Raw genomic sequence first — 15,000 nt, 5'->3', positions numbered from 1 at the left:
TCCTTTCCACAAATCCAAGAGGCTACTAAAATCAGTGTTTATTTGATACATTCAAGAAAAAAAAGAAAATATAACGCACTGTTATTTTTTCACAGGATTGGCTATCGATACGAAAGGAAGGATATTGTATGTGGCAGACAGTGTAAGTTAAAGTAATTAAGTTGTTCAGTGGGAAATAACGTGATGACTGTACAATGTTCATTTTTATACTATAGAGAATACTGGAGACGAATATAATGCACCTCGACGACTTTAAACATTTTCATATCGTCGCTAGTATAACAACGGCCTATAGCGCAAATGGGTGGATTTTTCAGGGTTTTCTACCTTCAGGTGTTTTTTGCATCCGGCCAACAACAAGTCCAAAACGTAGACTTAAAAGTGGAAACTATTTTTTTCTTATGTCCCATGGTTTTAATTATTTCTTCTTTAGGCAAATGACCGAATAAGGAAGATTGATCTCACAACAGGTCAGGGTGTTACCTTAATCTCTTTTGGTCTTGGTGCTTTCTCAAAACTATACGTGTTGATACCGCCTCAGCCACCATTGCTGTCGGCTAAAGCGACCACTGCGAAAAGGAAAAACAATTTGCTCAAAGCATGGAATGGAGGCCTTATCCAAATATTACCAAAATCCCAATTATCGAATATTTAATTTGTCTGTATTGCTTTTGGTTTGAATTAAGTCATCTAAATGCATTCAAAGCAGACCTTTGTAAGGAGTGGTATGATCGAGATGCTTTTACATGCTTTATTTTGTACAAGTAATTACATAAATTCGAGTGTAATTTGGAATAAATGGTCACGAGTAACTTTTTTTGAGACAAGCAAAATTTCAGGAGCCCGTAGGACAAGTGCATTTGTAGTCTTTGAAAAAATTACGAGTTCTTATTTATTCCAAATTGCTGAAAAATATGTGATTGGCTTATTAATAACAGACTAAAAGACATGAACAAATATCGAGAAAGCCTTTAAGCAGAAGAGACGCGGAAGAATTGCACCATCCAGGGCTAGCATTTGATTGGCTATCTGTGGCTTTCTTTGACCATTGACCAATGAGAATGCCAGGTTTGTTTCGTCTTTTTTCACTGAATAACCTCTTTTCTGCACAACATTTCTCTAAGCCAATCAGAATATTGAGCCGTTTTTTCATGTATATTATTAAGACAAAGTACCATTCCTTTAATCATTCTAACTATGGTTTAATGTTTCAGCCGAGGTTACCTCCTTTGTCGGCAGCGGGGAGTCAGGCTTTCTGGATGACGTAGGTACAAAAGCCTTGTTGGCCAATCCACAGCAACTTGAATTAGACAGCATGAAAATGAGGCTGTATGTCAGTGACACGGTTAGTTACTGTTCTCCTTTAGACTTTACCTAGTTACTGGGTTGCCAAACGCAGTCGGAATCTGCGTTTCATTTCTCCGTGTGTTTTTTTCTGTGTCGTGAAAAGTCTTTCCTGTCCCTTCCCCACTAACTAGTGTCTTTGTGTGTAGAGTCTTGACTGCGCGTATGTTTGGTAAGTTTGAAGGGGTACTAGAAATGCATAGATTTCATCCGGTGGACACAGTAGAATATTTAAGGACGGTGCCTACAAATTAATGATATTTTTTCCCCGGTGTATGATTATGCCGGAAATGTATATCTTAACAAGTGTTATTGAAATCCAAAAAGAAAATTGGGGGTAACCACGCATTTTTCAAAGATAATTGATGAATAATGTTTGTAAAAAGCTTTAAAATACAAAGCAATGTATTGCGTTCTTTCTCAAATTGAAGCTTAATTATTTCTCAAAAATGCATGGTTACCCCCAATTTCCTTTTTGGATTCCAAGGATACTTACTAAGATCTACTTTTTCCGGATAGTTTTAAACCGCGCAAAAATATCCCTGTATTAGTGAGTATCACCGATAGGAAATCCCAGTATCTCGAGATACGTAGATCTGTCTTTTGGCTTGCCTTTTACTGTTACCGTGTAGCATGAAAATTTTTCGGGACTTTTATTTTGAGGCGCAAATTCGGACTGAAATTTCCGCTGGGAACTAATTTTTGCGGTTTTCTTTTCAAGCAGCAAGACTATTTTCAACTTCTATTACTTTTTGGTAAAAAAACCCTTCAATCATCGAGAACCTGCAAATTATGTTGCATCCTGGAGGCTTAGAAAATTGTTAACGTGACCTTTTGATTGACTCCTTTGAGTTCGTTTCTTATGCCTCAGAGACTGGAAAAGTATTTATCGTTTGGTTTGGTTTGTAGCAAGCTCCAATTGCTTTTTCTTGATGCAAATATGAAAATAAACGATCTTTTTCACCCCACTGTGTGGGGATTAAAGTCATTTTTAGTTATATTAACGGGGGTAAATTTTTACGGTTTTTAATCTTGCTGATGTTTTTTCTGCTGGAACTTATTTTTGCGGATCAAGTACATCCGCAAAATCCGAAAAAAGTAAACCCCGCGAAAGAAAAGTGCTACACCGTAACTCCTGGCTTTTGCGATACCATTTGGTGCAAACGTAAACCAAAAAAAGACTTGACCTGTCATCAGATTAGAATGAAAAAACGTTTGCTTAGGGCAACTCTAGACATGCATGACATGAAGGAAACCGTCCGTCAGAGTAATTTGCAGTTAGTTTTTTGGCAGACTATTTCACTTGAAGGGGCTATGTCACGTTATTTTAGGGTGTTTCGGGAAAATCTTTAATTAATCACGAGTTTAAAACTCGAAAATGCTTATGTGGAAATGCCCTTACCGATAAAATTATCGTAACATCACAAACGAAATGATTCTGAGAAAAAAAACAACCTTAATCGAGGCGATTTGTCATAATTTTGAAAAACGTCGGGTCGACTTTTTTCAAGATTACCCAAATGTAATCCGTTTCAATCTTGTACCTTTATGGCCATCCATGCTTCTCTTGCAGTATTTCTTTTATGTTGTTCAACAGTTTTAAGAGGTTATTGCAATGTTTCATTCTACTTTTTGGGCATTTTGGGGAAAAAAGTCTAGTGTAGTCTTTCTAGCTTTGGAGCACTAATTAGGGACACTGTAAACTGAAGTTAACTGTTAACGCAAATCAAGGCAAATGTTCGGAAGATGGGAAAACCGGAACCCACATATGACGCAGTCTGGGAATCGAACTCGAGCCACATTGGTGGGAGGCGAATGCTCTCATCATTGCGCCATCCGTGCATCTCAAATCATGGAATTATATTATTTTTAGTGACATAGCCCCTTTAATTAAACAAGAGACGAGTGAGTTTCACTCAAGAGCGTGTTTTGTTATCTTTGAACTGAATTTATTACCAAAGCTTAAATTAAAGTGGGAGGCGCGGTGGCCTCATGGTTAGTGCGCTCGACACCGGATCAAGTGGTCCTGGCCGGGGACATTGTGTTGTGTTCTTGGGCAAGACACTTTACTCTCACGGTGCCTCTCTCCACCCAGGTGTATAAATGGGTACCGGCGAAATGCTGGCTGGCATCCCATCTAGCGGCGGAGTAAACAAAATACTCCTAGTCTCTTCATGCCACAGAAACCGGGATAAGCTCCGGCTCTGATGGGCCAGACATTACTTAAAAAATTAAAAGACCTCAAAACGGGACACGACATTACAAAATAATTCAACGTGTGAACATGTGAGCCAAAGGGCCATTGCTGGCATGACGTCTGGGTAACCCCTCAAATGGTCTACATCTTCCCCCCCCCCCCCCCCTTCCCACTTAAAAAAAAAAACTGGAACGCTACAGTTCAATACCACCCAACTCAGTGCCTTCTGTTCTTGTGTAAGACGTACTACAGGCAACCCAGGTTACGCTTACGGAGCGTCTACTTAAGTTGAAAATGGTAAATTGTAAATGTTATCGGATCACAGAGACATAACATTTCGCGTCACTCTTTCCGACAGGCTTGGTAACTAATTTTTTCGCAAAGGGTTTATTGTAAAATAGTAGCGGTAATGGGTCCAAATAATTGGCTTGAAGTCATCCGCTAGAGCTTGTTTATAGAGAGCAAATTTAATGGGTAAAGGGCTGTGCTAAGGTTCAATGTAATGTTTAAAACATTTTACACAGGATAATCATGCCGTAAGGATCATCTCTCTTCCAAACGGTAGGTATACAGACTCGCCTTTCAGTTTGATCACAGTCAACGGCAACAATGATAATGATCCTTGGGTATAATTACTTTATTTTTTACAGATTGGAGAAGCTGTAGATAATCAATGAAACGCTGACATTTGGTTCCAAGAAGTCGTTAGACCCGTGCTTACATTGCGATAATATTAGTATCATTGAAATAATTTTTGGAATTTGATGAACATACCTAAACCTCATATCACTCATCCGAAGTCCCCACAGAGATTGTAAGCGAAGGCTCTTCTGACATGATCACGGAAATTAGTAGCCATTACTGACGTCATCAGTCTATTTCAGTCTTGTTTACCACTCGGACTTGTGATCCGTTTCGTGTTTTATTTTTCAAATGTAGGGTTCTGTTTGTTTTATAGGTGATGTAAGGACGCTGGTTGGTGGAAGCCGAGGCTTCGCTGATGGTGTTGGAAAGGAAGCTAAATTTTTCCATCCAACTGGAATCTCACTTGACACGGATTCGGGGATATTGTACTTGGCAGACCATGTAAAAACTTATGAGGAAATTGAGTCACGTTAAGCCTGGTTTTCACTATCGACGCAAGCATAAGCACAAGAAGCATACGCAAACTCAGTAGTTTGTTGTTCATTAGAGCCTTTGTTAGAACAATAGACACTAATTAACAACAAGTAAATGCGCCTGCGTGTGTTGCTTGTGCTTATGCTTGAGTCGCCAGTGAGAACCAGGCCTTATAGTCTTTACAAAAATTTGGTTTATCAACGCAGTTGATAATGTAAATTGACCACCGTACAGAGATTCTAAAAGCCGACGTTTCGAGCGTTAGCCCTTCGTCAGAGCGAATCGAGGGATTATGGGTTACGTGTAGTTTTTATAGTAGAGTGGGAGCTACGCTATTGGTGGTAACATGGCAACGTGAAAAGTAGGAATATATTAGTTGAATGAAAAGCGTTCGTTAATACCGTGAGGATTAAGGGTGCCGATTTGAAAGATGAATTTTTGTTCCAGATTCTTGCGGCTTTCCGTCGTACCTAGATGTAGGGAAAGGCCGCAGATAGCCATGTGTTTTTTGGAGTGGTTAGGCAGATTAAAATGGCGAGCGACTGGCTTAGATGCATCCTTGTCATTCTTCTCAACATCGCGAAGGTGTTCGCGGAATCGGTCACCTAGTCGTCTACCTGTCTCACCAATGTATAATTTATTGCATAACGTACAGGTTATGCAATAAATGACATTTGCGGAGGTACATGTGAAACGATCGGTGATCTTAACAGATCGCTTAGGTCCCGATATCTTGCTAGTGTTAACAATGAAAAGACAAGTTTTGCATAATGAGCGCGCGCATTTGAAAGTGCCGGGTTGCTCGTTGGTCTTGAGCGCGCTTCTAACTAAAAAGTTGCCTACGTTTTTGTCGCGTTTGAATGAAATAAGTGGAGGTTGCGAAAAGATTCTACCAGTCTCGGGATCATTTTGGAGTAATTTAAAATTACTAAGAATGATGCTTTTGACTGCGTGATTATGAGGATGGAAAGTGAGGGTGAATGGAATTCTGTCATTCTTATCTTTCTGTGACGTTTGTAGTGACGACTGTCGATCAAATTGTTGGGCGCGATGATGGCCCGCTTTGACCACAGAGACAGGATAGCCACGTTTTTCGAAGAACTGGCACATCTCCTCTGATTTGCTGGAAAAATCGGAGTCATCACTACATAGACGTCGAAGTCTAAGAAATTGAGAATAAGGAATGGAGTTCTTGACATGTGATGGATGTGACGATGAATACAACAAATAACTGTGTGAATCAGTAGGTTTGTAGTGCACACTAGTACATAGCACGTTGCCTCTAATAGAAACTTTGATATCTAGGAAAGCCAATGAAGTTTCCGAAATTTCCCAGGTATATTTAAGAGCCGGATGAAAAGAGTTGACGGAGGTTATAAATTGATCGAGTTCTTCTCTGCTGGATGAAATAGCGCCGATGCAGTCGTCGATGTAGCGGCCGTAGAGTTCAGGTTTGGGGCCGTTGTACTGATTAAAAAATTGGTGTTCAACATATCCTACAAAAAGATTGGCATAGCTAGGTCCCATTCTTGTGCCCATCGCTACACCATTAATTTGTTTGTAATAGTTGCCGGCGAATGAAAAGCAGTTAAGCGTTAAAACTAGTTCGGCAAGGCGGAGGAGCGTTTCCGAGCTAGGTTCTTTGACAGTGCGTTGATCGAAAAAGTGTTTAAGTGCTTGAAGACCTTCGCTGTTAGGAATGACTGTGTATAGAGATGTAATGTCCATGGTGAAAATAAGTTTGTCTTGGCCGGAGAAATTGAAATCGCGGAAAATTTGTAGTGCGTGTGTACTGTCTTTAATGTATGATGGCAAAGATTTGACGATAGGCGTCATAATCCTGTCTAAGTAGCTAGAAATGAGTTCGGTGGGGCAACTACAGGCAGAAACGATAGGTCGACCTGGGTTGTTGGGTTTGTGAATTTTAGGCAAGAAGTAAATGCACGAAGTTCTAGGGGTGTTGATGATGAGATTAGTGGCAGTGTCCGGTAATTCTTGATTAACTATAAGATTTTGACTTAGCACACTTAGCAGTAACTTAGCTTTCCGTTTAGCCACTCTAATTTTCGCCAAAACTAGGTTTTGTAGTCACATCAACTTCATCGGCCGTTCCCTCAATTCTAAAGTCATTCCTAAAGGTTTTCGCTCGAACTTTCATGCGTCTACATTCTCTCACTCAAATCAGTATCTTCACCAAATTCGATGTGCGCAAAATTCTTTTTCACGTAATATTATGAGGATCACAATTAGAGCTATGTGCCAAAAACGAATCGCACTTGACAAACAAATTCTTCATTGCCGCTCCGAACTTTCCAAAATCTGTCCAGCAATTTTAGTACAATCGATTCGCGCTAAAATCCGACAACTTAATTCTGGACTGTTTGACCATTTACACCAAACCAAGACTCTTAAACTTCAACAATTAATAGGTCCGCAAATTACCGTTGACACTACATTGCATAGCCATAATACCGTAATTACAATTCCAGAAAATCTTCCGCTTACTGACTCAGAGAAATCTGTTCTCAGTAAGGGCCTAAATTTTACAAGATGTTGAAATGCAAGATTTTAAGCAAGATGTTGAAAAATTCCTTCGCCGCGTTCAGTTAAAAGCCTTTTTTCACGACAAAGAGGATGATTCGGACACTCCTAATAAAGATATTTTTGAAACACTTCTAGTTCGCAAATCCAAATGGACTCCCCCAGAGGGACAATTTGCCTCCTTAGATTTTTTTACCAAAAAATGCCGTCACGACATTCACAAACTTAAATTCAATCGCAACACTAAATTTTCCAACCTTTCCTCGGAAGAGTGGGCGGCGCTTAAAAATCTTAGTAAACGCAACGACATAGTTGTCAAATCGGCCGACAAAGGCGGCGCGGTAGTTGTTTGGCGGTCCGACCTTTACCAAAAAGAAGCTTTGCGGCAACTTTCGGATACCTCGTTTTATGCCAAAATCCCTAAAGATCTCACTTCCAACAATCAAAAACTTGTCAAAGACACCATTCAAAATCTTATAGTTAATCAAGAATTACCGGACACTGCCACTAATCTCATCATCAACACCCCTAGAACTTCGTGCATTTACTTCTTGCCTAAAATTCACAAACCCAACAACCCAGGTCGACCTATCGTTTCTGCCTGTAGTTGCCCCACCGAACTCATTTCTAGCTACTTAGACAGGATTATGACGCCTATCGTCAAATCTTTGCCATCATACATTAAAGACAGTACACACGCACTACAAATTTTCCGCGATTTCAATTTCTCCGGCCAAGACAAACTTATTTTCACCATGGACATTACATCTCTATACACAGTCATTCCTAACAGCGAAGGTCTTCAAGCACTTAAACACTTTTTCGATCAACGCACTGTCAAAGAACCTAGCTCGGAAACGCTCCTCCGCCTTGCCGAACTAGTTTTAACGCTTAACTGCTTTTCATTCGCCGGCAACTATTACAAACAAATTAATGGTGTAGCGATGGGCACAAGAATGGGACCTAGCTATGCCAATCTTTTTGTAGGATATGTTGAACACCAATTTTTTAATCAGTACAACGGCCCCAAACCTGAACTCTACGGCCGCTACATCGACGACTGCATCGGCGCTATTTCATCCAGCAGAGAAGAACTCGATCAATTTATAACCTCCGTCAACTCTTTTCATCCGGCTCTTAAATATACCTGGGAAATTTCGGAAACTTCATTGGCTTTCCTAGATATCAAAGTTTCTATTAGAGGCAACGTGCTATGTACTAGTGTGCACTACAAACCTACTGATTCACACAGTTATTTGTTGTATTCATCGTCACATCCATCACATGTCAAGAACTCCATTCCTTATTCTCAATTTCTTAGACTTCGACGTCTATGTAGTGATGACTCCGATTTTTCCAGCAAATCAGAGGAGATGTGCCAGTTCTTCGAAAAACGTGGCTATCCTGTCTCTGTGGTCAAAGCGGGCCATCATCGCGCCCAACAATTTGATCGACAGTCGTCACTACAAACGTCACAGAAAGATAAGAATGACAGAATTCCATTCACCCTCACTTTCCATCCTCATAATCACGCAGTCAAAAGCATCATTCTTAGTAATTTTAAATTACTCCAAAATGATCCCGAGACTGGTAGAATCTTTTCGCAACCTCCACTTATTTCATTCAAACGCGACAAAAACGTAGGCAACTTTTTAGTTAGAAGCGCGCTCAAGACCAACGAGCAACCCGGCACGTTCAAATGCGCGCGCTCACGATGCAAAACTTGTCTTTTCATTGTTAACACTAGCAAGATATCGGGACCTAAGCGATCTGTTAAGATCACCGATCGTTTCACATGTACCTCCGCAAATGTCATTTATTGCATAACCTGTACGTTATGCAATAAATTATACATTGGTGAGACAGGTAGACGACTAGGTGACCGATTCCGCGAACACCTTCGCGATGTTGAGAAGAATGACAAGGATGCATCTAAGCCAGTCGCTCGCCATTTTAATCTGCCTAACCACTCCAAAAAACACATGGCTATCTGCGGCCTTTCCCTACATCTAGGTACGACGGAAAGCCGCAAGAATCTGGAACAAAAATTCATCTTTCAAATCGGCACCCTTAATCCTCACGGTATTAACGAACGCTTTTCATTCAACTAATATATTCCTACTTTTCACGTTGCCATGTTACCACCAATAGCGTAGCTCCCACTCTACTATAAAAACTACACGTAACCCATAATCCCTCGATTCGCTCTGACGAAGGGCTAACGCTCGAAACGTCGGCTTTTAGAATCTCTGTACGGTGGTCAATTTACATTATCAACTCCGTTGATAAACCAAATTTTTGTATACTACTTCCCCACCGACGCAGCACCACAGTTTCTTTAGAAACTACCCCTTCATTCACTTATAGTCTTTATGTGCGATTTTTTAGTTAACGAAGTTTTGACGACAAATTGTTTGTTTCCACAGTACAACCATGCATTAAGGACTGTGGACACAACAAATGGTAACTATAAAGCTTTTGTTAACCGTCCATTTTTACGTCTTGTGTGACGTGTAACTTCTGAAGGAGTGTTAGTTAATCACTATCTGGAATGTTTAAGTCTTTTTGTTGACGTGACGTATTACTAGAATTTTGTGGATATTGTTCACCGTTCAAACATAACCGAAACTCGATTTGCACCAAAAAAGACATTGCATGTAGGATGATAAGGCGAAACAAGACAGAGATCTTGACAAGTTGATAACACTGGCTGCTATCTGCACAGGTAACCCAGGCTCACTGTGTGTGCCACATAGGTTAATATAGAGAACATATGAGGCGAAGTTTAGGTCTGGAAATTTGCCAGAAAATGGAAATAAAAATCGATGAAACTTACCATGTGGTGAGCTGTTGTTGTCTTTAATACGTACACGAAGTTTCGGGAAAAATGGTCCCCGTTCACCTTCCTTCATAGTATAGTGACAAGGTAGGAGACGGAAGCCAGCGTAGGGACTCCGATCGACCCAAAACAAGCACGATTTTTTTCGTGAAAATCGAATCCAGTCGCTAAATGAACACGCCAGGCTCGTGGAACATGAATTTCTCTAAACCATGAATCCACTGAAGCATCTCCAGGTGGAGGTTCGGTTAATTCTGTAATTGAACGCACAAATTGCTCATTTTTTTTGGCGTTTGTAAATAAGTTTGAACACCAGCATTATCACAAACTATGTAATTGTCCGGTCGCCTTACAAGGTAGCCGAATAGCCCGTAGCTTCGTAGCCACGTATCTCAGCTTATCTCCGTAGCCGCCTAGCCATAATTTGTATTCTACAGTTACTCCCATAAAAATTAAGTCGCACGTCCAATTCAAAATTTTGTTTCTGTCAGTAGAACTCAAATCTTTTTTTTTTTTTTCAGGTCAAGTGAGAACCTTAGCAGGCAATGGTAGGGAAGGATTCAAGGACGGGATAGGGTCAGAAGCAAGATTTAATTACCCGGAGGGAATAGCTTTTGACTCAGATAATAAAGTCCTTTATGTTGTGGAATTTGTAAGTTATTTGAAACCCCATTTACGTAACGTTTCGGGCTAGTCTTAAGAATATCCAGCCGGTAGTTTTTTTGTTAAGGCGAAATAATTTGAGGGTGAAACGGTTACGTGTGACTGATGACCAAAAATGTGCTGTTGTTTCAAATATCGGGTAAAGATGCGTTTCACGTTACGTCATCGTCGCCATGTTGGTGGACGAAAACAAAGGATCTCTCATCTTTTGGTAAAAAAGTCGTTCTTAGTTCTTAGAAGGATTTAATATATACTGTGGCCTGCAAGCTTATCGTGTTTCTCGTTACACTTCAACAACCGTTCAAACTTTGTTCAGTTAACAGTTAAATGTGGTGTTTGTTATTTTTAAGGACAGCAATGCAGTAAGGATAGTTACTCCACAAGGTACCGTATGTATATTTTAGTTACTTCACAAGGGTGATATCTTGTCCTCTCGCCTTTGAACCAACCTAGCTGGCGGACAACAGATAACGAAGAGCCATTTTTTGACAGGTAAAGTGAGTACTTTGGCCGGTGGTACTGAAGGCTACCTTGATGGTGTGGGCAGGCAAGCTATGTTTTATCATCCAACTGGTCTGACCTTTGACCACAGAAAAAAGATTATCTACCTCACAGATCAGGTGAATGTCATTTGAAGTCGATTCGAGAAAGATTTGTTTAATTTCGGTTCGGTTCTTTTATTTGCGCCCTGAGGCAGCGGAATTCCGTATTAACAACTTTTTAAAAATAGGTTAAAAACATGTAGTGTATTCACTTTAATTAATTCCGTTTTTGGAATTTTCAAACCTTCCCCCTACTGCGTAAGTTCGAGGCAAAGTTCTGATTCTTTGTGAAATTTGCTTTTCTTATTATAGTATAATCACAGAATAAGGAGTGTCAGCGGAATTGGCTCATCGGTAGTAGATCCAAACAAATCAGGTATGATTTTGTAAATAAATCTGTTTAGTCTCTCAAGAATGGTACGTTAGCCCGCCCATTCCATCCCCCTCCCCCCACAAAAAATGCCAGGGATCTCAGTTTTTGTCTTTTACGAGGGCGCGGTGACAAGACCACTTCCCTCCCTCCAATGTAGCCCATGTTCAGATCCTGTGCGTCGCGGTAACCGAGCTCAGTTTTGTTGTTCTGGCCTTCGTGCGAGGGCTTTTCTTCAATTCTTTAACCCTTTCACCGCCAAAAATGCAAATTGATACTTGTAGATTTTACTCTGTCTAACGCTAGACGATTTCACTCGTCAACGGGGAAGCCCTCGGCGGTGAAAAGGTTAACAACATCTAGGTTCGCTCAAAACCCCAATGTCCCCAGTTAAAGCGATAAGTTTCCGTATTTGCATTTGGCGAAATTCGTATTACACAGCATCAGATATGTTGGAAAATCCCACCGGCAATTAAAACTTATTTCTGTGATGTTTTTCCTTTGTTACAGTGTTTGCACGCTCTCTGCAAAGAACACAGAGTTTCCCGCATTTGTTTGCATACTTAATTTTGTCTTGCCTCTTTTCCTTCGTTGCTTTCATGTGGTGTGTTCGCCGGAGGCAGCGGCTTGTGTTTCGATCGTCCTTACTGTAATAAATCACATTACCTGCCCTGCCAACAGTGTAGTACAGTGCAATAGGTATAGGCCATTGCATCATGGCGTCATTTGAATTCCAAGATCAAAATGCTTTAATGTGGCAGGTTTTTTCTTTTCTTCGGGAAACGAGAAGGCAATTGCTAAAATTTGTCTGACAATAGAAGTCACTCAAAACCTTGTGGTCTTTGCAGTAAATTTCGCCATCATGCAAGTGACTAGGCTGAGGGCTAGACCAAAGTCACCTGGGGCCCGTTTCTCGAAACTGCCGAAAACTTTTCGGGCACGAAAAGCCATTTGTGAAAATGCCAGCTGCTTGCTTTGGAAAGCCGATCTTTTAACATGTTTTCAAGCTAACTAAAAGAAACACGTCTGTGAAGTTTGACGACTTAAATCCGTTCTTGAAATAAAAAGGGAATTGTGACACGCGAAAATGGCCCCGAAAAGTTTCGGGACTCTCGAGAAACGGGCCCTGGGAGGCGATTGCAGGCTCATTTCCCGAACAGCGGCTGGCAAGCGAGCCCAGGATGTGACGAGGATTACAAAAAAAATCTCTTTTCCCTAACCTTCATAATTCTTAATTGCTGTACAATATTTCATCACTAAGGGTGCGTTCGATTGACCGTATTCCGGAATAGCAGTTAGAAATCGTTCGTTTTTACGGAGATTCATATTAAAATTGTCACACACCCGCTACAATTTTATTCAGTTAAACATCTTTACCATCATTGTTGCTTCAAAACGACAGACCTACCGCTATAAATCATCACTCCCCGTATTCTCATTCCGGACTTAAGTCAATCGACGCTCCCTAAATAGAGTGTATACTGTATTGCCCCAAATTTGAACAGAGTTTTTGACTCCCGTTTTTACATTTTATAGCGAACATCAGATGTGTTTTAGAGAAATTTCTATTTTCCTCTTCTTTCATTGCGCGTACGATCTCCAAGCAGAGACGGGAACAAGATAAGTGATTTATCGCCAGTCAAAAATGACCGCAACTTGGTCCTGGTCATCCACTAGGGCATATTTATAATTGGTTAATTAAGACTACCGAGTGATATGTACATTTAACTGTCCTTGAGATCAAGACTATTAAAAATTTCTTTAAAAAAAAACCAATATTATAACGTTTCTCTGTGTTTACTTTGTTTGATGCCGCCCTTTGCATGGAGGAGCTTTGGTTCTTTGAGTGAGATTTACGTCCCGTCCGACATTCCCAAGGACATCTGGATGCACCTTTTCTACCTCGGTCAACAGTTCTCGTCCCATTCTTCCTCTGAAGAGAAGATGTGCCCGTATGCCATAGTCTTTGATACATTATTCCGTTCACCACAGTACCATGATTAAAGAGTAGATGACATTCCACTCGGTTTTTAATTGTAGCCGTTCGCTGGACAAAGCTCAACAATACTTGAAAGCTGATTTGTATCTGCTTAGTCCTCGTGTCAGAACTTCCCATCTGTCAAAATCTAATATGGCCTGTACCTACTGTCATCCCGCGGCCTTCTGGCAAACTCTGGATTATATTGGGAATTGTACCTGCAATATAAGTGAAGGACCGTGTTAATACGCACGGAATATTTCTGTGATTTCGTTACGTATGTTACAACATGTTCCGATTTAGGGATTCGCACTCACCATACGAGTCCGCCGAGGTAACTTTAAAGGGGTTATCTCGCGTTATTTTCTGGTGTTTTGGGGGAAATCTCTAGTTAAGCACGAGTTTAAAACTCGAAAATGGTAATGTGGAATTCCTTTCTGATAACCGAACCCGCCGTTTGAGAGTCTAAGGGCGTAGCTTTACCTCCGTGGTGCGTCAATGTTTAATGTTGTCAACAGTAATGTGTTTCTCTTTCCGAACATCTTCCAACAGTTTCCTTTCTCTTTCATGTTCCTCCTGCTCGCGGCGTGTATCTCTCTTCTCATTTCTTCAATACTGGTCTTTTGTTTTCTTTAGAGTCGTTTTCAGTTGTCTTGTGTTTTCCCTCATTATGCGTCTTCCTCTGGTCATCGTTGTGTGACTTCTTATTGCAAGGTACTTCCGCATTTCATTCAATGGATTAAGGATCCAAGGAACGCTTCTTGTTGGTCCCTTTTCCCTCGTTTGCGGCAGTTTAAAAAGGACACAGACACAACCAAAAAGGTTTTCCCCGTAGAAGCAATAACTGTTTTACCTCTGTTCGGGGGACGAAAGGATTAAAAGGCCAAATTCAACTTCCACTGGGCACAATTAGCAGACACCAAACTCAACGTCACTCCATAAGATCTATTATTCACAAATCTCCCAATCATGAGTCCACCTACACTCACATTGGAATTCTTGCTGTCTAGAGAACTACATGTCTTTGGGTAGTTATACTTATCTTGAGTTATATCACAACGGTTAACTCCTTTTCACAAACCAAGAGCACTGAAGTTTCACAAGGACCGTTAAATCTTTAAGGGTTGTTGTTGTGTTGTTGTTGTTGAAACGGGACTCGAACGCACTGACCATGTGATCACACCTCTGCCTTACGCCTACCTACTTTCAGTTTCTTAGACGGCTAAACACTACAAACAGTTAAACGGAACAGCTGATGGGGTTCACCAGTTTACCGTGTGCGGTGCCGAAATCATTATACAAAGCATCGAGGAACACATCTGACAAGTTACAAACGAACAATAACACTCCAGTTACGCTACGTTGACGATACTCTCACAGCTCTACACAATTTTCACGAACATCTCA

At 40.7% G+C, this 15,000-nt stretch overlaps 1 protein-coding gene across 2 annotated transcripts in view; it reads left to right on the top strand.

Annotated features, from left to right (window-relative positions):
* The window catches only part of LOC138021642 (NHL repeat-containing protein 2-like), a 23,759-nt gene extending 10,287 nt beyond the window's left edge, over positions 1–13,472 (top strand). Inside the window, exons 5-15 of one of the 2 annotated variants that reach the window (XM_068868572.1) lie at positions 96–142; positions 434–470; positions 1,215–1,345; positions 4,066–4,102; positions 4,500–4,627; positions 9,628–9,664; positions 10,562–10,692; positions 11,054–11,087; positions 11,196–11,323; positions 11,558–11,621; positions 12,126–13,472. In XM_068868572.1, coding sequence (XP_068724673.1) covers positions 96–142; positions 434–470; positions 1,215–1,345; positions 4,066–4,102; positions 4,500–4,627; positions 9,628–9,664; positions 10,562–10,692; positions 11,054–11,087; positions 11,196–11,323; positions 11,558–11,621; positions 12,126–12,268 — 917 coding nt within the window. In that variant the 3' untranslated portion in view covers positions 12,269–13,472. The remainder of the gene's footprint in view (positions 1–95; positions 143–433; positions 471–1,214; positions 1,346–4,065; positions 4,103–4,499; positions 4,628–9,627; positions 9,665–10,561; positions 10,693–11,053; positions 11,088–11,195; positions 11,324–11,557; positions 11,622–12,125) is intronic. The other variant, XM_068868573.1, reaches the window with a different exon arrangement.
* Positions 13,473–15,000: the final 1,528 nt, after the last annotated feature.

Source organism: Montipora capricornis, chromosome 10 (assembly GCF_036669925.1).
Source record: "Montipora capricornis isolate CH-2021 chromosome 10, ASM3666992v2, whole genome shotgun sequence".
Classification (NCBI taxonomy): Eukaryota; Metazoa; Cnidaria; class Anthozoa; order Scleractinia; family Acroporidae; genus Montipora; species Montipora capricornis.
The sequence above is the reverse complement of the archived record's forward strand: the minus strand, read 5'-3'. Positions and strand labels throughout refer to the sequence as shown.